This window comes from Poecilia mexicana, unplaced genomic scaffold (assembly GCF_051168715.1).
Source record: "Poecilia mexicana isolate PSO_F unplaced genomic scaffold, ASM5116871v1 scaffold_6, whole genome shotgun sequence".
Taxonomy (NCBI): Eukaryota; Metazoa; Chordata; class Actinopteri; order Cyprinodontiformes; family Poeciliidae; genus Poecilia; species Poecilia mexicana.
In genome coordinates this window covers 26,221,603-26,247,057 of record NW_028263375.1, presented here as the reverse complement: position 1 = coordinate 26,247,057, position 25,455 = coordinate 26,221,603, and the positions used below count along the sequence as shown (strand labels likewise).

At 41.1% G+C, this 25,455-nt stretch overlaps 1 protein-coding gene across 2 annotated transcripts in view; it reads left to right on the top strand.

The window, feature by feature from the left end:
• The first annotated feature begins 375 nt into the window (after positions 1 to 375).
• Positions 376 to 25,455, top strand: part of fbln1 (fibulin 1) — a 42,698-nt gene continuing 17,618 nt past the window's right edge. The window contains exons 1-15 of one of the 2 annotated variants that reach the window (XM_014986010.2): positions 380 to 925; positions 6,340 to 6,448; positions 8,746 to 8,875; positions 11,920 to 12,079; positions 13,908 to 13,961; positions 14,053 to 14,139; positions 14,251 to 14,388; positions 14,495 to 14,632; positions 17,306 to 17,449; positions 17,533 to 17,658; positions 17,755 to 17,880; positions 18,502 to 18,621; positions 18,746 to 18,877; positions 18,996 to 19,119; positions 19,848 to 22,116. In XM_014986010.2, the coding sequence (XP_014841496.1) occupies positions 871 to 925; positions 6,340 to 6,448; positions 8,746 to 8,875; positions 11,920 to 12,079; positions 13,908 to 13,961; positions 14,053 to 14,139; positions 14,251 to 14,388; positions 14,495 to 14,632; positions 17,306 to 17,449; positions 17,533 to 17,658; positions 17,755 to 17,880; positions 18,502 to 18,621; positions 18,746 to 18,877; positions 18,996 to 19,119; positions 19,848 to 20,229 (2,025 nt within the window). In that variant the 5' untranslated portion in view covers positions 380 to 870 and the 3' untranslated portion in view covers positions 20,230 to 22,116. Of the gene's footprint in view, positions 926 to 6,339; positions 6,449 to 8,745; positions 8,876 to 11,919; positions 12,080 to 13,907; positions 13,962 to 14,052; positions 14,140 to 14,250; positions 14,389 to 14,494; positions 14,633 to 17,305; positions 17,450 to 17,532; positions 17,659 to 17,754; positions 17,881 to 18,501; positions 18,622 to 18,745; positions 18,878 to 18,995; positions 19,120 to 19,847; positions 22,117 to 25,455 lie in introns of those variants that run through there. The other variant, XM_014986002.2, reaches the window with a different exon arrangement.

Below are 25,455 nucleotides of genomic sequence, written 5' to 3'. Positions count from 1 at the left end.
GAAGGTCTCTCTGCTCTGCCACTGACGAGGAGACAATTTCCATGTGTGCAAGCGTGCTCCAGGACACGGCGAAGAGAGACAAAAGAGACATTCTGGAGGCATTTAGAGAAAAGAGGATTTGTAGTAATGATCTATTTTTTCAAAGCGCTTTTCGGGACACTTGAAAACCTCATTTCCCTTTTTCATCAAATACAAATTGTTAAATTATTATGACTTCATCTGCATTTGATGAGTACTTCTAAAATTGCTATTGAAATAATATGGCATCATACAAATAAAAAAATTGATTTTAGTGAAAAACTAATATTTAAGCACCCAACTGGCGACAGGAAGTTCTATTTCTTTAACTTTAAAGGGCCATGGAAATATCTATAGTGGGCAGAATATGGCTCGCGGGCCTTGACTTTGACACATATGACCACAACAACAGGAGTGGCGACAAGCAATCGGATAAATATTACATTTGACGCAAAAATAAAATCTTAAAGGGACAACGAACGTGTTAAAATAACGTCGAACCAAACAAAGATTACCCTGTAACTGATGAGCAACAAGTGGGTGTCAGTGGCCCCAGCCCGCCCCTCACGGTGCCATTAGACGCTCCAGTCACGCTGCGAGCTGCGACTTCCCAGCTCCATCACATCCACTTTTTTTTTCTTTTCCTCCACACACTCGGTCCTTTCTTTTTAAAAGAAGCGCTGCGGTTTATCCACACATCCCCGAAGGAACAAACACTCTCGCAGGATCGGTCACTATCGGGCACCTTTCTCTCTCTTTTTTTTTTTCCATTTTTATTTTTATTTTATTTTTTTTTAAATTGTGTGTAACACTCCTCTGTTATCCTCCTGCGGCTGATATTCGAGTCCCCTAATGGCTCTGCGTGTGGCGCTGCTCTGCTCTCTGTTCGGGCTTCTCCTCGGACAAGGTAAAGTCACCTTTGTGGAGGAGGCTGTCCGCGTGCGAGGACTTTTAATTATGTCGGGGACAAAAATGCACGAGATTATTGGCGCTGATGTGTAAAAATATATGTATTAGAGCGCTGCACGAGAAGAGTTAGAAGGTATTTAGAGACAGAAGCAGATGAAACAGAGTGGGGACTTGAGGAAGTGATGGTTGTGTCTAGGGACTAGTCGGGGCTTGTGATGAAAAGCTGGGCGCTTCAAAGTGCTGCAGATCTCCATGGAAAACCCCTGTTTTACTACCTTGATGTAACCATGGTACCGAAAACTCTCCTGGCAGCTAATCAGCGTTAGCACCTTTGGTTTAAATCATTGCCTACCTGATTTATAAAAGGTGTGAATTGCAGTTCCTTCTGCCATGCAAGTCAAAGGCAATGTGTGTGTTTGATGTCACATGTGAATGCTAAGTTAGTATCTTACTAGGACAGGGGTGTTGATAGGATTTAAACACCAGGGGCGGAGGTGAGGTGAGCCCCCCAAAAAGTTAATCAAACCTTAAAATAGCAGCTTGGATTTGTTAAACATCTGTTTATCACAATTGTCTTGTATAAAACTGCTGATACAGAGTGACATTTTTCTGAGTGGTTTTACATTGAAATTAAATTTCAGAATAGAAGAATGGAAATATATTTTACTGTCCCACAATGGGGAAGATGCTAAATGCATCAGTGATGTTTTCTTGGCTAATTCCTCTGTGTCCCTCCACCTACACTGGGACCAAGTTTGCCTTCCTGGTTAGCTTATCTAGCTGCTTCCTCTCAGCAGTAGATAAGCCGATGCTCCAACAAACTACACCACAGATGATAGCCAGCGCTATCACAGACTCTACCTGCTAAGATTATCCTTAGCAGATGCTCTTTACTGAGCCTTCCTGTAAAGAAGGCTCAGACTCTTTAAGGAAAAATTCAAAAGTATATCTAACCACCTGCTGGCTTCAGCCTTTCTAACTCATGGTTACTTGACATCTTTTCACTGCAGTTACTATTATCATTAAGCAACTAAGAGACACAGCGGTGAAATCTTAAACTGCTGCTGAGCAAGTTACCCAACAGGTTGTTGCTAGGCAACAAAAGAGCGAGTGAGTCAGTTGATGCCACCATCTTTACTTATCCGGCTGTGACAGGTTGAGCTGCTAAAGCCTTTCCTTTTTTCTCATCTCCCAGAATGCCTTGTTGCTCTGGATCGGAGTTCAGTGAATGTTCTATCAGACATTTTATCTATTGATATCGATCACATATCTATCGCGATATATATTGTTATAGATTTATTGTTCAGCCTTACTTGAACATACCTGATTTAAATAAACTGATAATGAACAAGTTATTACGGTTACGGTTGTATTGGGGGTGATTCTAAACACCTTAAGGAAGATTCAGCTCCTTTGTGACTGGACCAGTGATTTCTCAGTTAACTTAACCAGTGATAGTTTAACAAGTAATTGTTGGTTATTTTTTGGAGAGGAAACTTAAAAGTTTCAAATCACAACCACAGTCTGGTGACTGGCGTGATTATCCCCTGACACACACAACAGAAGCAGTAGAGTGTTGGATGCTAAAGCACATGGGTTGATTTCTAAGCTTTTACTCAAAAAGACGTCAATAGCTTGACATTACTTTGGACAGTCACTCTTACGCTATTATTTTGGAAGTGAGCTATTGAGCCAGTGAGTGCTGACCATCGATCTTCTCTCTGTGCAAGACTTTTATGATCATCCAGGCAAAACAGAAAGCTCCCATTAAAAGTCCTGTGAGTGCGGCTTGGAAAGCGATCTGGTCCCCTGTTCTGATCTGGTTCCAGACAAGCTACTCTGCCTGGGCGGAGCTCCACCAGTGGGCTCGCTGGACTGTGTTTACTTGAGGCGTCTAGACTCAGGCGAGCCACGTGCTGCTCCGCATGGACAGAATGGCCCTCGCTACCAGCAGCTTCGTCCAAAATGGATCGAGCCCTTCTCCTGACAGACCGTGAGTCATAGAAACAGAGAAACCGGTCGCAGGACATCTGAGCCTGTCGGAGTAGAGATGGGTTACCCATGATGCCAGGCGGCAGTGTTTGTGGATCTAAACGTGTGATGTTTCAGTTTAGCTTGGGTGAGATGGAATAGCTTCATCACAAACCCTCTGATATTTTGAATATCATAGAATAACATGTTATTCTTTGAATCAGTCAGAAAATAAGAAATAACACACATTCTGTATAAATTTTATTTTTACTCAGTGTGAATGTTACAGCAAATAGGCTCAAATATATACGTACACTCCCACAAATATACTGGAATAACTTAAGCAAAGGGTTGTAAGATTAAGGCAAACATTAAAAAACATGATTATTTTTGTCAATACTGGGATAATGATTATTTAAAAAGAGCCTTCTGTTGCAGGAAAACAGCCCCGTCACCAACCTGCATGACTGCTCTGTCACATCTTCATGCTTGCAGCTACAAATTGTAATTCAGCATGAATGTGTCGGTTTCGGAGCAGGATTTTCTTTTTGGGTCAGCACCCTCTCAGTCATCAGCAGTGTAAAACTTACATTCTAACCAAATCCATTTTATCTGAAGATAAGCATAATGGCCCAGACAGTTGAAACATGAACATAATTTGGTATTTAAGAAAAAAAAAATAAAAGGACAACGCAGACACACATCAAAATGAGTTTTATGACAGACACTGTAGGCTAAAAGTAGGCTTTTGGGAAGCACTGACGTTAACTATTCCTAAAATTAGGGGATTATGTTGATAGTCAGGTCCAAGAAAAACAACAAAATAAAACGAGCTACAACATTTTTAGTAAAAAAGAGAATAATGATTATTTAAAAACCAAACTTATTCCAGGAAAACATAACAAGTGGCCCCAAGTTAAGCCTTGCTTGGCTCCAGTAAGCATGTCATAAAAAATTTAATTTAGTTGTTTTTAAAAATCAATGTTGTTTTTAAGAATCAATCTTCTCTCGAAAAAGATTTCAAAATTCAAAGATCCTCGCCTACGATGACTGTATGTAAACATCTTACCGGCTCTGGACTACATTTGTCAATCTATTTGTTGTAATGAGTGCCATTACTTGTACCTCCGTAAAACTGTTTGCATTTAGTGGTTGTTGTACACTTTCTTCTGCTCTTGCGGAAGAAGACAGACAATGCTGTAAAACCAGGCGGTGTCGGTCCAGACACTTGTCCTCCCAGCTCAATCTCTCACTATCTAAACTTGCTCACTCCTGCCAGGCCTCTCTCGGCAGCCAAGACAACCCCCAGACAAAAGCAAAGCAGCCACACAGCGCATTTCCCAATCACTCCTCAAAAAACCACAGCCAAGGTTCTGTTACCAAGACTCAATAAAAACCCATCTCAGACTTAGTTGGTTTCATCCCCTTTTTTGACGTCTTGGGAGTCGTTTTTTATTGTTTTTAAAATAAAAAAACAGCCTGGCATACTAATCCTGATTCCAGCCGTAGGCAAAATTCTTCTTCTGAAGAAGTCTATCTGCCAAAGCTTTTTTTTTTTTTTTTTTTACGTTTGGCAGTTCACACAAACCACAGGCAAGTGAATGTACTTGACGTGATTGCGACGGTTGATTGTTTACAGAGCTGAGGCATTCCACATTCTCTAATCCACATGAATCAGCAGCCAGATCACCACAAAGCTGGTCGCGCTCCAGTCAAAAGCCTCTTTTGTGTCTGCAACAACATATTTATCATCCCTCTGCTTCAGACAAAATAAAAAAAATTTCCTAATGACTGTAAAAGATGTTGCAGTTCATCAATCTTACCAAGGATATTAAAGTAGAAGGATGAGGTCTTCTTTTATTTGGAGTAGACAGACAAATATGATCATCAAGACTCAATTAGGAGTAACTGCGTCACAGAGAGTTTAGGAGTGAACTGAACCGTTCGGAAAAAGTATAAATCGTGAAGTATAAACTTTCTGATGGTGGTAGATGTTCCCATGTTTTATGTTGCCAGAGTCAGAGTTCCAGTTTTCCTGGTATAGTTTTGCGTAGTTAATATTCTACAAGTGGTAGACCACAGCCAGAGCAATTTCAATTAGAAGAACGGCGGAAGAAATTAGCACAGGGGAGTCCTGCATGTTTTAGTTCTCTCTCTGCTGGTAATAACAGATCAATGTTCTTCTTAGACCTTCTAATGAGCCATTATTTGATCCAGGTGCGTTAAACCAGGGAGAGAACTGAAACATGCAGGATGCCGGCCCTCCAGGACCCACTTTGGACACGACTGATTTAAACTCTTCTATAAACGTTAAGAACGGGTCAATCTCTGGTGCTCAATGGATTCCAGTGTTGTACCATGATAGGACGACTGCTGAAGCACAAAAACAAGAGGTTGCCAACTTTCTTGAGTCAGTAAGTTTATATGTCCTTTATATTATAACATGATATTGAGAGGAGCTTAAGGGACTACAGTAGGCTCAGATGGGTTAGGTTCACCCAAACCCTTTACATTAACACTTAATTTCAACGTATCAGTGGTGTAAAGTATGCTACTGCTAGAGTCCAAACCCATGGAAATGTGTTCTTGGAGTGGCAAATCATGCCTAGCTGTCTGGAAAGCCGATGGACCAGTCTTAGTTTGGCGATTGCCAACCAAACAGCGCTTTTACCCGATGGCATTGTGTGGGGCTGTTTTTTCAGGAATGGGGTTTTAGTTGTAGCAAAATAAACTCTTAAAGCCTCGGCATGCCAAGACATTTTGGACAATGATATGCTCTGTAGGAACTGTTTTGGACTGTTTGGCCTGGTACCGACTTACTTAAAATTCTGTCCTACAAAAACATAATACTGGCTGTTCGCTTCAACTACATTTTTCTTTTGTTTGCTCTGAGCGTTCTGACAGAAAAGGGGAAACAAATATTCAGTGTTATGGTTCCTGCATCATCTCCAGTCTGAACTCAAGATTTTGGATCTTATTTCTGAGTTCTAGCCTCAGTCCATCCCGTCCAACATCAGCGTCTGATCTCGTGAATGCCCTTCTGAAAGAATGACCAGAAGTTTCCAAAAAGAAAAAGCCAACGTCACGTTTAAGTAGTGAACCCATCCCGAACCCAGCGTCCCCACCCTGCAGACATAAAGTTCTTGTCTTTGTGTGGAAAATTTGAAACTCTTCTGCATCAACTATGTCACGTTTTTCCTAAAATTGTTTGGTAAAGTGCAACATAGTTTCAAGAAGTTCTTACAGCCGCCTACCACAAAGTCCTCACAAAGCACCTTTCATAATTTGCAAGGTGCAAGGTACAGTGTGTTAGTCATTCACACCTCGCTTCTTCGGAAAGCTTGAGCTGAACCCGTTCCAGTCAAACTACTACCAAAAAGGTGGATTTCATAGTTTCCCACCCTTGGTAAGCATGTTATTTTGTTGTTGTTCTTTTCACAGGAGAAAAGCACACCGCAGTAGACGACTGCTGTAAAAACGGCCAGAAGCATGCGAATGATAACAATGACTGTGCATCCCTCCCCCTCATTTCCTCTTCAATGACTTGCAGGTAAGGAGGCGCTCATTCGATCCCTGTAACTCAGTTCTTGTTAATCCAGCGGGGTCGGGAAAACCTTCACCTCTTTTGCCACAGAGTTTCACTTTCCGTCAGCGCTCTGTCAGTTCCCCCTTTTGGATCTCGGCCTGTGCTGGGAAATTTCTCTCTCTCCTAATTCAAAACATCTTTACCTTACTCCCGTAAATCTCCGAACATATTATTCACTTCATATGAGAGCAGGAAACACTAATAGTGATGGGATAATAACAGGTCTCCCTGTAATCCTAGAAGGTGTTCTGCCGCAGGTTGAAGGCCTCCAAGGGCCAGAGACCTCTTCCCGCGAACACGAATGGCAAATGCGTTTCCCATAGCCAGTGTGACTTATCTTACATTCCTCAAAATTATAGTGAGAGTGGAAAATCGGAAACGGGGAGGCATTAGCGGCGCAGGAGGGTGTGCCTGGAGGTGGACGCAATCGGGCTTGTGGTCACAGAAGATTAAGACGAGGGCTTGTTTCAAACCAAATGAATACCTCGGAGGTGAAACATGATATTAAAGAAGAAAAGCAAAGAAGAAATAGTATCGGCGATAAGGAACGAAAGGATATTAGGAGAACAGCTGTGGCCCTTGATGGGTTTTGTAGAAGCGGAGTATGGCTTGACGTAAATTAGAAACGATACGGTTTCTTATTGGGGGGGGAAAGTAGTGGCGAGCTCCCGCTTCTGTTCCTTCACTGCAGCCGCTTAAAATTCATAAAACTCTCAGAGATATCAGGAAACTTTCGGATATCCTGATATCTCAGAAACGCTCATAACTGAGGAAACTCTCAGATATGATCTTACACGCATCCGAAAAGCATGTAAGATCACACTGGGTCACCAAGTCCCCACTGACTTCAAGTGCAGAAAAAGTAATACCAAACTTCTACCTGGTGCGCCTGTCTTTTTTAGAGTTTATACTTTCCTTCGTTGCTGGAAACAGCAACGAGAAAGATCCAGCAGGGTTTGTCTGTTAATTCTTCTGTGAGACAACTCAGGTCAACATGACGAAATCTAATCTGAGTTCAAACTGTTTTTTATTGTTTGTAGAAACTCTTCAAAATATTGCTTTTGATGGTAATTACAACGTCCGTATGAACTGACTGAGTTTTTGCAGTTTTCTAGGATGACGTCACTGATGTCTTAATATTTGCTGATCCATGAGATGCTGCTGATGTAATGAAACTGCATTTCCCAGCAACCGTTAGTCACCTAAGCGGTGGCCAGACCTCCCTTTTTCTGACAGGAATCGGCAGGTTTATTATATACGAGTGGCTTTCTCTAATGATAGGATTCTTGTTTGGAGTGCAGAAGTTAGTCATACATCTTGAACTTTTTCCACGTTTTGTCTGCGTCAAAGCGTTTTATCGAGATTTAATGTGTTAGACGGACCACGTAACACTACACAGGAAGTTTGTTGGAGTTCACAGGAAGCCGCCAAAATCTAAATACGGGGTGATTCTTAACAAAAAGAGGGAGGAAAACACTTGAGACAGGACATCAACCCTAAAAATAACAGTGGGACTTCACCCTCTAACCAGGTCGATGACCTCATACACACAGCCAGTCCCAGAATGTAATAAAAGTTCAGATTAAGGCATATTCATGTGTATGAATGGCCTAGTCAAAGTGCAGACTTAAATTCAACAGAGTAAGGCAAGACTTGAGAACTACTTTCTGAATCTAACTGGACTGAGAAATTTCAGAAAAAAAGTTCCTTCTCTAGATTAGAGGCTACAAGCTTTTCATCCGTTTTATTTTATTGTTTTTTATGGTTTTTAATGTTTTATATGTTGAGCACTGGGCAATTTTTAATCATGTCATATTTATATTTATTATGGATCCAAGTCAAGTTTTCTGTCTGACAAGTTAGCTGACTCACGTCACTGTAACCAATTTGATTGATTGATTGACTAATTGATTGATTTTTCTGCCATGAGTGCATCAAAAGTCTTGATCCATTTAAAAAAAAAACTCTACATCATTTGTCTTCCACTCCACAATTATACACTTTGTGTTTGTTCGGTAGAAACACATTACAGTCTGTGGTTTTGCTGTTGTAAATCTGAAAAACAAAGTGTTGAGAATATTCCAACAAAAAAAAAACACTGATGATTTCAAATTCTTCACTTGAGGCCAAAAGATATGTTTTAGCTTTAGAAACAACTGCATAAAAGCTGCTTGCTCCATAAAGTTTGTTGACAGAATTGACTGTAAAAGCAAACCCCGGGGGTTCTGTGTATGTTTTTTGGGGGGTTTTCCTTCTGGCAGGATAGCGCAGGAGCAGTGCTGTGTGTCAGTGCTGGAGGACAACATGTGTTCCACCGGCATCAACGTGGCAAAAGACCAGGGAGTCTGCGATTCTCTGCTTGCCGGCACCTGCGAGACCAAGACAACAAAGGTGTGTTCATATTGCATGTGGAACTAAATGCCTTAAGATTTACAAATTATACCTCATAATCCGGAGAATATCAGTACGGTGCAAATAAAACAAGAACGAGAATCTGTGGCAAGACTTGAAAAGTGATGTTCTCAATCCATTCTGATTGACCTTAAGTGTAAGAATGAACCAAACGTGTTGCTGTAGACGTACAGAGCAGGTAAAGATATATCCCAAAATGCTGTGCGTTTTGATCCTTCATCTTTAATATTAGTTGGGGCTGGGTTTTGGTCTGTTACATGAAAATCCAAATAAAATACATTGAGGTGTGCAAGCGTAATGCGACAAAATGTGCAAAAGTTCAAGTAAACTCTGGAGTTGTTGTGTTTTCTCTTGATGCTCCAGAGAAGCAAAACTGCCAACAATGCACCTGTTTACTTCACATTCATTTACTGAAAAACTACTAATGGTGCGCTTAGTTTTTCCAAGTCTCTGAATACGATTTTTCATTCACCTCACAGAGCGGCCCCCTCTGACAATTTCCCCACTCAGCTCCTTCAGACTAGCCAGCAGCAATTAGCAAACATCTGGTGGAACTGAGCTCACTATTGGAGCTGCTTCTCAGTGCAACGCTGGTAAAAACGCTTTAAACGGGTTAACAGAGGATCCATGTCGTGATGACTTCCTGAAGGTGGAGTGTTGGAGTGAGTAGGACTTTCTTAAAGAGACAGAGGCCGGATTTCAAGGTGTTAAATTCCAAAGTCAAATTTCTTTTAAGACATGTTTGATTTTCACAGCATTTTTATAACAACTTACTTGATTGTGATATGAAATGTGCAAAAAAAATAATAATAATATTGGCACTTTAAGGGCTGGAATTTGATTTTTTTATTCTCTGAACATGTATTTAGCTTATTTTTGTTATAAGCAGATATCAAACAATAGTCTTTCTCTTTTTGTATCGTCTGCATGTGCAAGACGTGGCATGCCACTCCGGGGAGGATCTGAGTTTGCTGCTGTCAGATGGATTATAAATTCAGATCTGACTCCAGATCTGTTCGCAGGCTCGCAGCCAACCATTGTTTAGCTCTTCTGCATTCGCCACCGCCACACTCAAACCCAAACTTACCCATTCTGTTGTCACAACATTTCACCCATCAACACATCTGGAGAGAAAAAGAAGAAAAAAAAATCCTCTAAAGTGCAGGTTTGGACGTTTACTCCTGAGATAGTTGTCAGCAGAACGACTTGTCTTTGCTTGATCGCCCGCGAGGTTCAGGCTTGCACCTAAAATGCTCCCCAGATGTTGTGGATAACAGAGGGCGATCTGGGTAATAGGTAACGCTTTCTCCCTGCACCGATGTGATGAGATAATCTAAAGTTGGGTTTTTGACGCACAGTTTGTCACCTGCTTCACTCCGAGACCAGATACGGACATTTTAGATCGACTTCAAGAATTGAGGCAATCCAAACTTGCTCACTTTTGAAGTGAGAATTGCATCAATGACACGCACACATAACACTGCCAGATGAATCGGTATTTCACCAACAAGCAATTGGCCAACAGTACAAAGTCATAAAAATTTGGCTGATTACATCTGTGTTGTAACAATGCCTCACGGCTATAAATTTTGTGCGACTGGAAAGCCCTTTTTGTTCTTCTTGACTTGAAACAAGCTTGTGAAAAAATTTGTTTGATAACTTAAGGGAACATTCATTGTTTATACCCGGTTGTTGTTCTGGGGTCACTGGTGCTTATCTCCAGAGGTCGTTGGGTGAGACATCAGGACAGGTTGCTAGTCCGTCACAAGGCTTTACCTAAGGGAATACTCATGATTAAGGGAAATTTAAAGTAAACTGTTAACTTCTGGGGGGTTTTCTGGTTGCAGTTTCTTCAGAATCTCCGGTCTGAACTGATTGAGCGATCACTCTTCTTCCTGACAGATTGTCACAGTGATAGACTGAGAACGCATCAGCCAGAGGGGGATGATATCATCTCATCATTGTCTTCTTGTTTTTCTTACCGACTTCCTGTCCAGGATGTTTGTCTTTCTGAAGCATGTCAGCTGGTGTATCTGTCCGTTTTGAGCTCTTCTATCTGGCCATCCGAAAGAGTTTAAACAAATTTAATCAAAGTCTAAACAGGCTGTCCCTGGGTCACACTTCAACAACCTCCAGTCTATCCCTTTCCTGTTTTCATTCCTCGGCTTTCTTCTCCTGGAACAGAGGTTCCCAAACTGTGGGGCGCGCCCCCTAGGGGGGGGGGGGGGGAGGGGGCGCCGTGTCATTGCAGGGGGGGGGGGGGGGTTGGAAGCCGTCTGAATGAAAAAAACAAAACAAAACATGAACACTGTATGCGCTGGGTTTTTACCTTAGAATGGCCAACTCTCTGTTATTCCTATGTAAATTTGATACAGTAGAGGCTTCCACACTTCCCATATTTGTGTCCTCTGTCACTTTTATCAGCAGTTAAAACTGTTTAATCCGTTGTTAACATGTTGTAACCTGTTTTTACGAGCTGCCTTTAAACGCAACATGAGCGCTACGACGCTCGCGCTGGGTTTCCACCTGTGAAGGAGACCTGCTGCTGCTGGGCGGAGCTACGTAGGTTTGTGTTAGAGTCACGGCAGCAAACCAGCAAAACGCAAAGAACTTTTCACAGTTTTTCCCTCCAAACTAACCGACTGAGTTGAGTAAAGCTGTTGGATGCAGGCAATGTTAGCTAAAAGATGACTAGCTAATATCAATACAAAACCTTAAGCTTAACAAGTACCTTGTAGGCTACCGATGTTGGTGTCTATTTTCAGCTACGTACATTCATTTTGCCCCCAAAAAAGTCGATGCCCCCTCCCACACACACACACACACACACACACGTCGTTTCAACCAGACAGCCATTTGTAATCCATGGGGGGGCGCAGAAAATGTTTGGAAACCACTGTCCTGGAACATGGACTCCTGATAATCTGTTTTTTTTTTTTTTTTTTTTTTTTTGTAGAATTACGTGATTGACTTGTGAATCATTTTTTCTTTCTCTCTTTATTTTTCTGTTCCGTTTTGCACAGATGTGCTGCGACTGTTGTCTTCTGGGGAAAGAAGCTCAGGGGCTGAACATACCCTGCGACCACAACCTGTCCGTGGGCTACCAGTGCAGCCTGGTGTCCCGGGCCTGCTGCATGGACGGAGCCTCAGACAACCAGACAGCAGCACTGGGACAGTCTGAATGTAGGTACAAACTCTTGAATCATGCGGTTGAAGGGTGAAAACAAACTAGGAGAAGGAAAACAAAAGAATAGAAGAAATCTATTCAAAATGGTCTGAGTGGTGACATTGTGCCACCTGGTGGACAAATATTCTCATTGTCACGCAAGTGCAACAAAAGGGGAAAAAAATGCTAAAACCTTAGGTTGTTTGTGCGTTTTGTGACTTCAACGTATGTATTTATTTTACAGGTGCTATACAATAGTGTTTTTGGGTTGCTTTTCCTTGAAGTTAACCCTTGCTAATATTAGAAGACAACAATTTTAAGGACAGAAATGAATAAAAAATATTTTCTATACAAAGTGAACACTTTAAGATGACAAATCAAGCTTTTTGGGGATTGTAAGAATAATGTAAATTGTCACAAAAAAGGAATGACTGGCAAACCTTAGGTTATGAGTGCACATGCTTTCCGAAAGAATAATTCCATGCTTGTTTCATTGGTAAATTAAAAGGATTATAAAAGCACCGATTGAAATTCTTATCCTGCTGAAATTATTAAAATTGTTATCCTGCTTAGTAGCATGCTAGGAAATAAATAAAAATGGAATTAAGTTAAAGCAAATCAGTGAGATAAGTTTGTTTCCTAAACATATTCCTTACAGCTGATTTAGAAAACAGTGCTGCTGATATAACAATAAATTTTTGCATACATGCAGATAAATTGATTTTCTTGAACCCACTGCAGGATTCAAAGACATGCGTTAAAGTATCACTTGCGTAACGGAAGCAACGTGTGGCTAGACGAGACCGAAACCGAATTTTCAGGCTTTCATTCCATATATTATACATGGTGGCAAACTAACACTGCATGACACCATGAACACACCAGCCTCACTGTCACATGCATTAACTGTAATTCATGTTACAGTGAATTGTAGTCTATGGGAAGACATAAAATCGTGACAAAAGACTGCCGTAGAGGTTCAACAACCCAAAACGTAATGCACGACTTCCTGTTGGTCTGTCACATAAAATCCTTCTCTTTTTAGCTTCCATAAATGAGTAAACAGTTTTGTTTTTTAGGCAAGCACTGTCAAGCTTCTTATCTTTATGAAAGTGAGTTTTTTTAATTAGTTTTTATTGATAAAACTCATTTTAATGAGTTTTTATTGATAAAACTCATTTTAATGAGTTTTTATTGATAAAACTCATTAAAAAACTGTCAATATAAATCACTGTGTCTGCATTCAATAAGTGCTACTTAAAATTGAACAATATTGAACATCTTTATCACTGATCAGTTCCTCTGGGATTTTGCGTTTTTTTGCAATCAGAATAACACATTTTGTGGTGCTAATTCTCACAAGAAATATTGAGATATTTGCACTTATGTATGGGAGGTAAATGTGACATTCTGTCACTCGCCGCATCGTTCAGACTATGACTTGACATCAAGAAAGGCCTTGGCAGTTGTGTAGTAGAAGTGGGAAATACCACCGCCTGGTATTTTATGCGGTATGCTAACTTGGACCCAACATTGGGTCTAAGGTAGCATCACTTAGACCCAATATTTTTGACCATTTCTGCAGTAAACTCACAGTTAAGCATTAGTGCCAAAAAGTGTGGAAATTTGTTGATTTTGAGTGAATTGCCACAATCTCGGAAAAAAAACTGTACTGAGAAGAAGCTGTTCTGGGCCGTATTTGGCCCTCAGACCTTGAGTTTGAAACATGTTTTAGGATGTCATTTATTATCAATATGGATCTACCGTCTCATACCGCAGGTTAAAGGTGCCATTTGTATTTAATGAATATGTTCAGGGTTTATTTACGCTCTGTGTGTCGTGCAGTACCCAATCAGGACAGCAGCTCTGTCGTAGCAGTGGGAGTTGATCCATGCAAAGGTAAAGTTTGTGAAAACCAAACAGATGTGATTCCCTATCTAGAGGCGATCAGGCTTCGACACAATCCTTCCTGGTCTGCGTTGTTTCTCAGGGAAATGTGACCACGTCTGTGTCGGGAGTGACTCCTGCGCCTGCACGAAGGGCTACAAACTCAAACCGGACGGGAGGAGCTGCGAGGGTAAATGATCCTGTCAATTAATGTTGAAAATGAAAACGGGAGGCGATCGAGGAGCGCTGTCCTGTCAGGAAGCGGCGGCATAAAGAGGTGCGTGTCCTCCTGGTTCCTCAGACATCAACGAGTGCCTGCTGGGATCCAGCAACTGCCGGGGGGGAGAGCGTTGCATCAACACCGAGGGTTCGTTCCGCTGCATGAGAGAGGTCAGCTGCGGGACCGGCTACGAGCTCACCGAAAACAACGACTGCAAAGGTCGGCTGCATGCGTCCTCTTTGTTTGTTTGTTTTTTTCTTTTCTTTTTTTAGCTGGTCCTCACGTGCGATGTGTAAGTTAGCGTTTCTGTTTTGACTGCATACAGACATAGATGAGTGTGAGACGGGGATCCACAACTGCGGTGAACAGTTCACATGTCAAAACACCCAGGGGTCGTTCCGCTGTGCCCCGAAGAACACCTGCGGCTCGGGCTTCATCCAGGACGCGCTCGGAAGCTGCATCGGTGAGATCATTGTTTCGTGAAGGACTTTTTTTTTTTTCTGCAGAGCTTTTGGATAGTACAACCCCTGGCAAAAAGTATGGAATCACCAGTGTTGGATGAGCAGTCATTCAGACATTTCATGCTGTAAAACAAACTCGGATCAAAAACATGATACAATATTAAGGTCATTCCAAAGTGCAACTTGTTGGCTTTCAGGAACACTCAAAGAAATGAAGAGAAAACATTGTGGAAGTCAGTGAATGATACTTTTATTGACCAAACACAGGGAAATAAATATGGAATCACTCAATTCTGAGGAAAAAAGTATGGAATCACTCAAATTGGAGGTAGAAAAAAGGACACACCCAGTCTATTTCCTTTCCCTAAATGGACACCTGCCCCAGATTAGATGTGCCCGTTAGTGTGCAGTTCAAAACACCTGCAGTCATGACACCTTGGAGGGCTGCTGGACGAAGTGGAGTGGCGAGAACCATGACTCCAACAAGAGAAATGTCCCTTGAAACAAAAGAGAGGATTGTGAAACTTCTTGAAGAAGGTAACCCTTCACGCATGGTTGCTAAAGATGTGGGCTGTTCACAGTCAGCTGTATCCAAGATATGGTCCAAACACAAACAGCATGGAATGGTTGTTAAAGCCAAGCGTACTGGTAGACCAAGAAAGACATTAAAGCGTCAAGACAAACAACTAAAGGTCATTTGTCTTGAAAACCAAAAAAGTACAACTAAACAGATGAAGCATAAATGGGAGGAAGCTGGAGTCAATGTATGTGACCGAACCGTAAGAAATCGCCTAAAGGAGGTGGGATTTCAATACAGGAAAGCTAAATGAAAACCGGCATTGACACCTAACCATAAAAGAACAAGATTCCGATGGGCTAAGGAGAGGCAATCATGGACTGTGGATGACTGGATGAAAGTTGTCTTCAGTGATGAGTCAAGAATCTGCATTGGACAAGGTGATGATGCTGGAACTTTTGTTTGGTGCCGTTCCAGTGAGATTTATGAAGAGGCCTGCCTGAAGAAAACAACCAAATTTCCACAGTCCTTGATGATATGGGGCTGCATGTCAGGCAAAGGCACTGGGGAGATGACTGTGGTTAATTCTTCTATCAATGCACAAGTTTACATTGACATTTTGGACAGTTTTCTCATCCCTTCAATTGAACAGATGTTTGGAGATGATGAAATAATTTTCCAAGATGACAATGCATCGTGCCATAGGGCAAAAACAGTGAAGGCATTCCTTGAAGAAAGACACATTCAGTCGATGTCATGGCCTGCAAATAGTCCAGATCTCAACCCAATAGAAAACCTGTGGTGGAGATTGAAAAAAATGTTCCACAAGAAGGCTCCAACCTGCAAAGCTGATCTGGCAACTGCTATCAAAGAGAGTAGGCACCAAATACTGTTTGTCCCTCATCAAGTCCATGCCTCAGAGACTAAAAGCTGTTATAAAAGCCAAAGATGGTGCAACTAAATACTAGTGATGTATTTTGAATGGTCTTTTGTTTATGTGTTTTTCATGATTCCATACTTTTTTCCTCAGAATTGAGTGATTCCATATTTATTTCCCTGTGTTTGGTCAATAAAAGTATCATTCACTGACTTCCACAATGTTTTCTCTTCATTTCTTTGAGTGTTCCTGAAAGCCAACAAGTTGCACTTTGGAACGACCTTAATATTGTGTCATGTTTTTGATCCGAGTTTGTTTTACAGCATGAAATGTCTGAATGACTGCTCATCCAACACTGGTGATTCCATACTTTTTGCCAGGGGTTGTATGACGGCGTATCGGGGCCAGAAAACAGAAATTTTTAGATTAATCTCAGAAATTTTCTAGAGAAAAAAAAAAACAAGGAAATTTCTGAGCATCAAAATTCAAATATTTGCGAGAAAATCAGAGAAATTTTGAAATCAATCTCAGAAATTTCCAAAAGTTGAAATGTCCAACTTTTTTCTATTTATTTGGTGGAAATTTACTCCCTTTTTTATATTTACAATGGCTCTCATACGCCGTCGAAGATAGAGGCCAAATGTTTCAAGGAAACAAGAAAAAAAAAACACATGTTGGCAATTGTAGTTGTGCAGAAAGGAGTTTATTGTCTGAATAGATGATTGACCTTCTTCAGGTGTTTTAGCTGTTTAGGGACGATGTTAAAAATGCACCGAATAGAATTAAATTTTGATCTGTTCTTTTGGTTAAACTTTGGCCAGACGATATAAACTGAAGTTGATTTTCTTTCAAATAACTGAGTAGTAAATGTTTTCTATTCTTCTCTGACCAGGTTTTCATCATTTTTATTGAGAGCAGAGGCGACGTCATGCCACTGTGTGTGAGATCAGTCACACAGACACTGAAAAAAGCTCATCTGTAATCTTCAGTAACAGTATCTATACTGAATAGTGTTGTTTTCTTGTGTGACCTGATACAGCTTAATGTCAAACATTCAATGTTTGGTAAAAGATTAGATTTTTGAATAGTACTACTACTACTACAGCAGTAAAGCACTAGATTTCAGAAGTGTCAGAAATGATCCAGTTGAGCTAGCTGAGCATTTACGTACGAAAATCTGTTAACCTTGTTAATGTTGCCAGCCGCCATTTAAGACTTCTACGATATTTGTTGAGGAAAAGTAAACGACAGCCTAAATTAGCTCTGTGTTCATGTTTCCAGACATCAACGAATGTGTCTCCCAGTCGAGTCCGTGCCACCGAGGGCAGATCTGCGTGAACACGGTCGGTTCCTTCATCTGCCAGAGGAACTCTGTGAACTGCGGTCGGGGATACCACCTCAACGAAGAGGGCACGCGCTGCGTCGGTATGACAGCGAAACTGCGCCTCGCTTAGGCGGCAACCGAGTGTGGCTTTTGCTCCTCTGAGTTTGTGTGCACATCCCTGCAGATATCGATGAGTGCAAAGGAGCCGAGCAGGTCTGCTCAGGCCACGCTTGCATCAACCAGCTGGGATCGTACCGCTGCGAGTGTGAAACCGGGTACAACTTTAACAGCATCACCCGGCTCTGTGAAGGTATAAGCTCTTACTAGATCTGTAAAGAATACTTCATTTATCTTCTTTCTTATACTTTCTATTATAATCTGTTTTCTATTTTTTTATTTATTTTAGATATTAATGAGTGCAGGCACTACCCTGGACGACTATGCGGTCACAAATGTGACAACACCCCTGGGTCCTACAAGTGTAGCTGCACCACAGGCTTCCAACTGGCCAGGGACGGCCGGAACTGCGATGGTGGGAAAATATTCATCATATTAAAGTTTTGTTTTAATTGTCAATTATTAATTCTAAAAGTGAATTGATACACCTTAAGACTTACACCTTAAGTCACAACATTGTGACACTTCAAATGAGAAAATAAGGCTCCCTGACAATATGGTGGACAATAAACATGGTGTCATCTGCCTGACACCAGGTTTTAGAAAGGGCACAAGGTGCTTTACTACACATTCATCCTTCGTGACATGACAATGTGTGTTACTGATAAAAAACTCAATTTCACACTCAACCAACCAGAGCACGCTGTTCCACATTGGTACTTTTAGAGGTAAAGTACAGGTGGAGTTTAGCCAAGTCCACACAGAAAGTACTTTCCCCTGGTATTTTGCTCTCAAACAAAATGTTGGCACAAACTGTAGGATGCATCTAATGGTTACTATGGATGACCATCTCCATAATAACGGAGACGGTTACTATGGAGTAGTTTGGGGAGATGGGACTGTTTGTCCTGTCAAATTTATAACCTTAGGAAAACAGGAAGTAAATAATCAATAATTAAAAGTTCTCAGATCTACAGTTACATTTATTTTATAAGGATGAATGCTTTCGTTTAGAACCATGTTTCCTCCTTTGTAGACGTGAATGAGTGTGAGAGCAACCCGTGCAGCCAGGAATGTGCCAACGTGTACGGATCCTACCAGTGTTACTGTCGCCGTGGCTACCAGCTCAATGACATAGACGCCATGACATGTGAAGGTAAAATGAAAGACCTTGCTCTCGCCTTCTGAATATGCTTTGACAAAATGAATAAATATTTATATTTACATAAATGTTTGCCCTGTTTTGACTTGTTTCGATGGGTGTTTGTTCATCCACGCAGATATTGATGAATGCGCCCTTCCCACTGGCGGCCATATTTGTTCCTATCGCTGCCACAACTCACCGGGAAGCTTCCACTGCTCCTGCCCTGCCAACGGCTACACGTTAGCAGTGAACGGGCGCAGCTGCCAGGGTAAGCAGCGCCGTCGATTCTGGTCATTGCTGAATTTTGTTCGTTGCAGATTATATTTGCGAATGTGTGTGTTTTTTTTGTTTTTTTTTCTCTAAACACTATTTTTTCCCCAATCCAGATGTTGACGAATGTGTAACGGGAATACACACATGCACGGAAAACGAGAGCTGCTTCAACATCCAGGGCGGGTACAGGTGCCTGTCCTTCGACTGTCCCAACAACTACAGGCGTGTTGGACAGACGTGAGTATCTGAATGATTACTTTTGTAATTGTTTATTCTTCTAATAATCTCTGACGATTAATCAGATTTTTAAAAATTGAAATTTTCTGCAGATTTTCATTTCAGCACATAAGCCTTTTTTTCTTAAATGCAAAAGGTTATATTTTTGTACAGTTTTGGGTTAATTGCTGCTCTTAATATGTTGGTCTTTCAGCAAATATCCTTTTTTGAGTCTATCTCCAGTTAGCGGTTAATCGATCACTTATTTGGATGATGTTTATTTGAATTAATCACGATTAATCTATTAATTGTTTCTGCCCTCATCTTGTCACAAAGTTAATATTAGCAGGTCTTATGTGGATCACACAGTGCTCAAATTAGGCCTAAAGACATTCTTTTGTTTGTTTTTTAAAATTTGGTCCATATTCATAAGTGTAAATCATTGTCCTGCATGCTCAGTCTGCTTCATGTTGGAATGATTGTAGAATCCATTTGACTGTAGCATGTTCTCTCTTGTCGAGATAGATGATGAAATGCACATTCATATTTTTCTACCTTCCATTTTTGTCACTTTTCTGACTAAGTAGCATTGTGTAAAAACAACAGTTTGAAGAACCTCTAGCATGTTCTCTCAGACGACACCATAACCGACGTTACCCTGTTAAAATTCATGTTTTCATTTACTGCATGCAACGCATGGTTATTAAAAATGAAACCCCTTCTCCCCTCCCTCTCCTCTGATCTTGCAGTCGATGCGAACGCTTGCTTTGCAACGACACTGTCGTTTGCCCGATCTTGCCCCTGAGAATAACCTACTACTACCTCACGTTCCCCACCAACATTCCCGTCTTCACCAATATCTTCCGCATGGGCCCCTCCCACACGATGCCTGGCGATGACATCCAGGTGGCGCTCACGGCCGGCAACGAGGGGGGGTTCTTCAAGGCCGAGCGCACGCCCACCGGCGGCGTGATGTCGGTGGGAAGGCTCATCGACAAGCCGCAGGACTTCAAGCTGGACTTGGAGATGAAGCTGCGCCGCTACAGCACGGTCTCCATTTACCTGGCTAAGATTCTGGTGTTTGTCACCCAGGAGGAGCCCAAAGTACCATACAACCCCTTACAGGAGTAAACACAGGACTTGTTGAGGATTAAACACATTAGTTTACTATTAGAAAAGGAATGTTTCACATAATATTGATGATACGATGTAGATGTATATTCTTCAAGATACAGGCCAACTCTACAATTATTGGCACCCCTAGCAACAAGGTGTAAAAAGTCTTAAATAAATTCATATTAAACTATATCTCACAGAATATTTTATTACTTGGTCATACTTGGAGCTAGGTCTGTCACAATAACAATTATATCAGGAATGATACATTTTCTCAGAAGCTATAAACAATAATAATTGTTGTTTTGAGGCCATTTTCAAGTGTTGTAACAGTAATGGCATAGAAACCCAAGAACACATTCTCAAAGATCAATAAACTTTATTGAACATTTAACACTGGAACTGGAAGACACTTTAAATTTCCAAAATAAATGAATAGAACACCAGAAGCAAAAAATAAAAATATGAAGCCTATGTATAAACAAAATTGTCGCTCAAGAAAGGGGCTGGTTGAGAACAAAGCACTTTAGACTTTTGTCATCCAGTTTTTTGGCAGAAAGATTTAAAAAAAAAAAAAAGAGAGAGACGATAAATTGTGCAAATGGAAATTATTGAGCTCACTTTATCATGTGATTAATTGATTTATTGCTTATTGTGACAGACCTGCCAACCTGTGAAGTCTCCAGTTTTTGGTCGGGAAACTACCATATCTAACCTCTCTTTCCCGTCGTGTTCCCATAATAATATCTTCTGGTAAATTTCCCATTTTATATCATATGTAGTCTCCGACCTGCCCCACCGCTCCGGGCGGCGAAACATTTTCCACATTTTCAAATCCAAAACTTCGCAGCAATGAGGCCTACCTGGAGCAGAAGTGACGTCCGACTGTGTGCGTGAGTGTCACTAATGTAAGAAATTGATTAGAATCGTGAAAGAAGGACAAATTTGACGTTTTAAATTGTCTTTAGCATCAAATGTTAGCTTCTAGCATGAGTAGCACAGTTAGCATTACTGAAGGTTAACGTCAGTTTCTGCACGTACTCTCTTGAAAATGTAAACTCTTCTTTACTCTGGGATTTCCCAGTGTAAAGACGAAATCCTAGGGAATGTTTTGGAACATACAACGTAGGATTAAACCTTAAATGAATATTAGGTGGTTGCTACACTTGCTAACTTCCTGTAAGCTATTGGTTAGTTGTAAACCTTGGAGCGTTTCCTGTTTTGTGCCGTCATCACATCCATCTTAATTCAATTCTGAAGAAGTCTGTCTTTCATGCCATCTCTCCTAGTTCAAATAATTATTTTTAGTGGAGTTGTTAGTGGTGCCAATAATTACAGTGTTTTTATTACTTTTTAAAATAATTATTGTTTTAATGACAAAATGTACTCAATGTAAAGTTTGAACATTTTTGATTATGCTACTGCAGTAGTAAGACTTTTTATACATTTTTATAAGAATAACCAATAAAACATGGATGACATATAACATATTAAACACTTTAAATCCAAGTTTTAAAAAAATCACTTAGTTACCAGTGACTGTCGCTTTAAATTATTGGAGTTTATGGAGAAATTATGTGTCTGGAAAGAATCCTATCTTAAGACTTAAAGTTGGAAAACAAAGTTTTCTCTTTCAGTATTTTACATGATCAATCACTTAAGCTCAAAACGTCATCTTTCTGGAGTGTTGCTGCTTTCCCATTTTAGTCGCTGCATTGTCACAGCCACAACTGTAGGTGGCGTCCTCTGTCCGGGTAAATGGTTAAACGGTAACAACCCTCAGCAAGCCCTGTGAGTGAGTGTAACTTGACAATGGTTGCATGATAAAGTCTGACATTCTGCAGCGTTTTATGGTTGCGGTGCTGGATGAACACTTTTCTATTAAAACTGAGATAGAAATAACACATGTTCAAGTCAAGTCCTGTTCCTGATAATGGGGCATTGTGGGGCTCTAATCAAATGCAGCGATGGGAGCCGTCAGGGTGGGAGGCCAAGTCGCAGTTGTAGGCATGGAGAGCTCCTTCGCATAGTTTCACATTTCTTGTATTCCAGTGGTTTCAGCAAAGAGGAAATGCAGCTGTGCATGCAAATTCTCCAGAATTCCATTCTGGTATATTGTTTAAAAAAAAAATATATATATATATATATATATTTTTAAAGTGACCACCATCTGTATAATAATTTGTGAACTGAAATCCCATAAAGTGTGCGTATTAAATTGCTTTAGAAACAACAACAATTGAATTAACTTTAATAGGTTTAACATTGTTGCTATGTGCAGCTTTATCGATGCAAACACCTTCACATTTACCACTTATAGGACCAAAGTGACCAGATTATGTTCGTAAACCAGATCGGGCCCAATGCATTGCTACTCCCACACCTCTTACTGTCAGGCACCACATGTGCGTCTCTCTGCAGCGGTTGTTTTTCATGCACATCTTTTTGGCTTCTATCGCATTTAATGTGAAATGCAAAGGTTTCCACTGCGGCTGCAGACCCCAAAGCAGACAGATAATCCAGAAGCAGGCAAAGTAAGTGACATGCGATGGGATGCAGCGGTAAAAGAAGGAGCTGGGTGGAAGGGGGGAGTCATGAGTATAAATTCTCTGACATGGTGCGAGGCTGCGGCCCAAAAGCCTGCGGCTTTTATTAACTGTAAATTCAGAAGTCCCTGGGTTCCTTCTGTCCAGAGCCGTTGGGCCCGCGAGGATGCACTTGGTTCCTAGCAGGGATATGCTTAAAATGAGAGCCCGGCAGTGCACAGGTCCCCCCCTTTTCACCTCCTCCCCACCAGACCCCCCTCCCCTCTGACATTGAGTTATGGGGCTCTGGGCTCTGGCCGGTGGTCTGAACAATTTGTGGTGCGGCAACATCACCGCACACAAAATGAATGATGCCCTGCAGTGTTTGTGTTGGGGCGTTATCAATGTGCCGACTATAAATAATAATTACCAAAAAAACACAGGGCCCTAAGCTTGACCAGAGCACTTTTATGCAAAAAGTCTGCTTTTCTTTCTGGTCTGTAGGTATTGGATTTTTGTTGGGGGTTTTTTTTTTCTCCCCTCGGCTGAGCCACGTGAGGCGGGGGAGTGCCGACGAAGACGTGCATGTGTTCATGTGGCTGAAAGCAAGTTTGCATGGATGAATGTAAAACTGATCGGCCAATACAGACATTTTTTTTCTATGTTTGCCTTGAATCACTTCCGCCTGCTTTTAAAGTGTCCACTTGCATGTTCAGTGTCACAAATTTCAGTGTATTTTATTGGAAATTTATGATGTGGGTCATGCAGAAGTAAAATGATAGATTATGTTTGTTTTAAAGGGGCAGTATTATTTAAAAAAAAAACTTTACATCATCAAAAAACATACCTGAAGTGTTGTTTTGGTTCTTTCATGAATGCTTGAGAAATACTTTATTTCTAAATACTTTAAATCTCTCGTGGCAACCAAAAATGCTTAGTTGGACCTAGCCCCGCTTTTAAGGCACAGCTCCTCCTTGGAGTTGCAGTCTAGTTTCCAAGCTTCTGTCTCACACAGCAGCCCTATCCTCTGACTCTTCAACTCTGCTCCTTCAGACTAGCCAGCAGCAATTAGCAAACTCCTGCTGGAACTGCACATCTGTGCTCGTTATATGAGCTACTTGTCATTGCAAAGCTGGTAAAAACATTGTTCAAGTGTCAGCGATGTGGTGACTTCCTGGAGGCGGAGTTTCAGAAAGAGCAGGAGTTTCTTAGAGACAGAAGCCCAATTTAAAGGCGTTAAATTACTAAGTCAAATTTCTGATGTCATATTTGATATTTGCAGCATTTTTGTAACTGGTTACTTGCTTGTACTATAAAATGATTCTACGTGCTTGCCTCTTTAAAGATAAAAATAACAAAGCTGCTTTTGCATTCACCATCTTTCCTCCAACAAAATCAAGTACAACCAATTCCCTTCACAATCCAGCCACTTTGTATGCGAGTCTCTGTATAGATCCAGCTGTTCTGTGAAAGAGTTCGAGGCTCGTTGGAGAATACTGGTGAACAAATGGCATTGTGAAGAGCAAGGAACACAGCCGACAGGTCCGGGTTGAGGTTGTGGTGAAGTTCCAGGCTTAAGGTGATAAAACGGTAATCCAAGCTTGGTTCACTACAACATCTGAAAATAGAAACCATATGGCACAGCTGGAAACCAAGGCAGAACATCGAAGAGAGAAGCAGGCCAGAGGGTTGAAGTTAGCTCACTAAAAAAAAAAACTCTTATGATTAACATTAAAAAAATCATTGAAAGGATTCAAAGCACTTGTGTCGGTTCAACTTAATTTAAGTTTTACTATTCACTATAGCCCAATTTAATATAATTGACCTAATCCAATTAATTTACTTTAGTTGATTAGGATGAACACAAATTTAGTTTAACTTGTTTAACAGTGATACAATTGCACTACTTAAACAAGTCGATCCATTTAATGGAAATTAAGTTAGCCATACAAATATGTTTTATGCTGAAAGATAAGGAGCTGCAGAGACACCCAGCTTCTCAACAGGACAGCTTTAGAGCGCCAGATATTTTAGATCCAAGCATATTAGTGTGGTGGAATGGTCCAGTCAAAGTCCAGACCGAATCTGTGGCTAAACCTGAAAAATGGCTCTTCACAGACAATTTCCATCCTGTCGGACAGAGTTTGAATTTGGCTTCAGTATATACAAAGTTGGTAGAGAAAATCTTCATAATACTTATAGACATGATTGGTTCTGAAGTTTGATTTGTGAAGCATTTTGAAAGTTGTGCATTGCTTTCCTTCCTCTTCACATTTGGTCAGCATTTTTTTCTTTTTGTTGCACTATCATACAAAATCCTAATGAAATACACACAAATTTTGGTGTGAAGGATTTAAAAAAATAAAAAATAAATAAATAAAAACTTTTCTGAATATTTTTGCATGGCACTGCAAGGAGTGCCATGCGCAGTGGGGGTCCATTCACTCTTTGCCGTCTTCTCATAAATCCACTCCCTACCTCAGCAGCTTTCACCTCGTCCTCCAGAGCCCCGCTCAGGCGGCGGTGTTATAAACTAGTAGAACATTTTGTGGGTTTGGCCTGGACCAAAGCAAAACTTGGACCCGCCCGCTAATTGCTAATTACAAGCCCCTACAGTGCCGGCTTGACTTTCTGTCGGAGGGGCTCCTGTCCGCGCCGCAGCTCCAAGTGGGCCCGGCCGTTGGAGCTGTGGTGGGATGGGTCCCCCGAGGAGCAC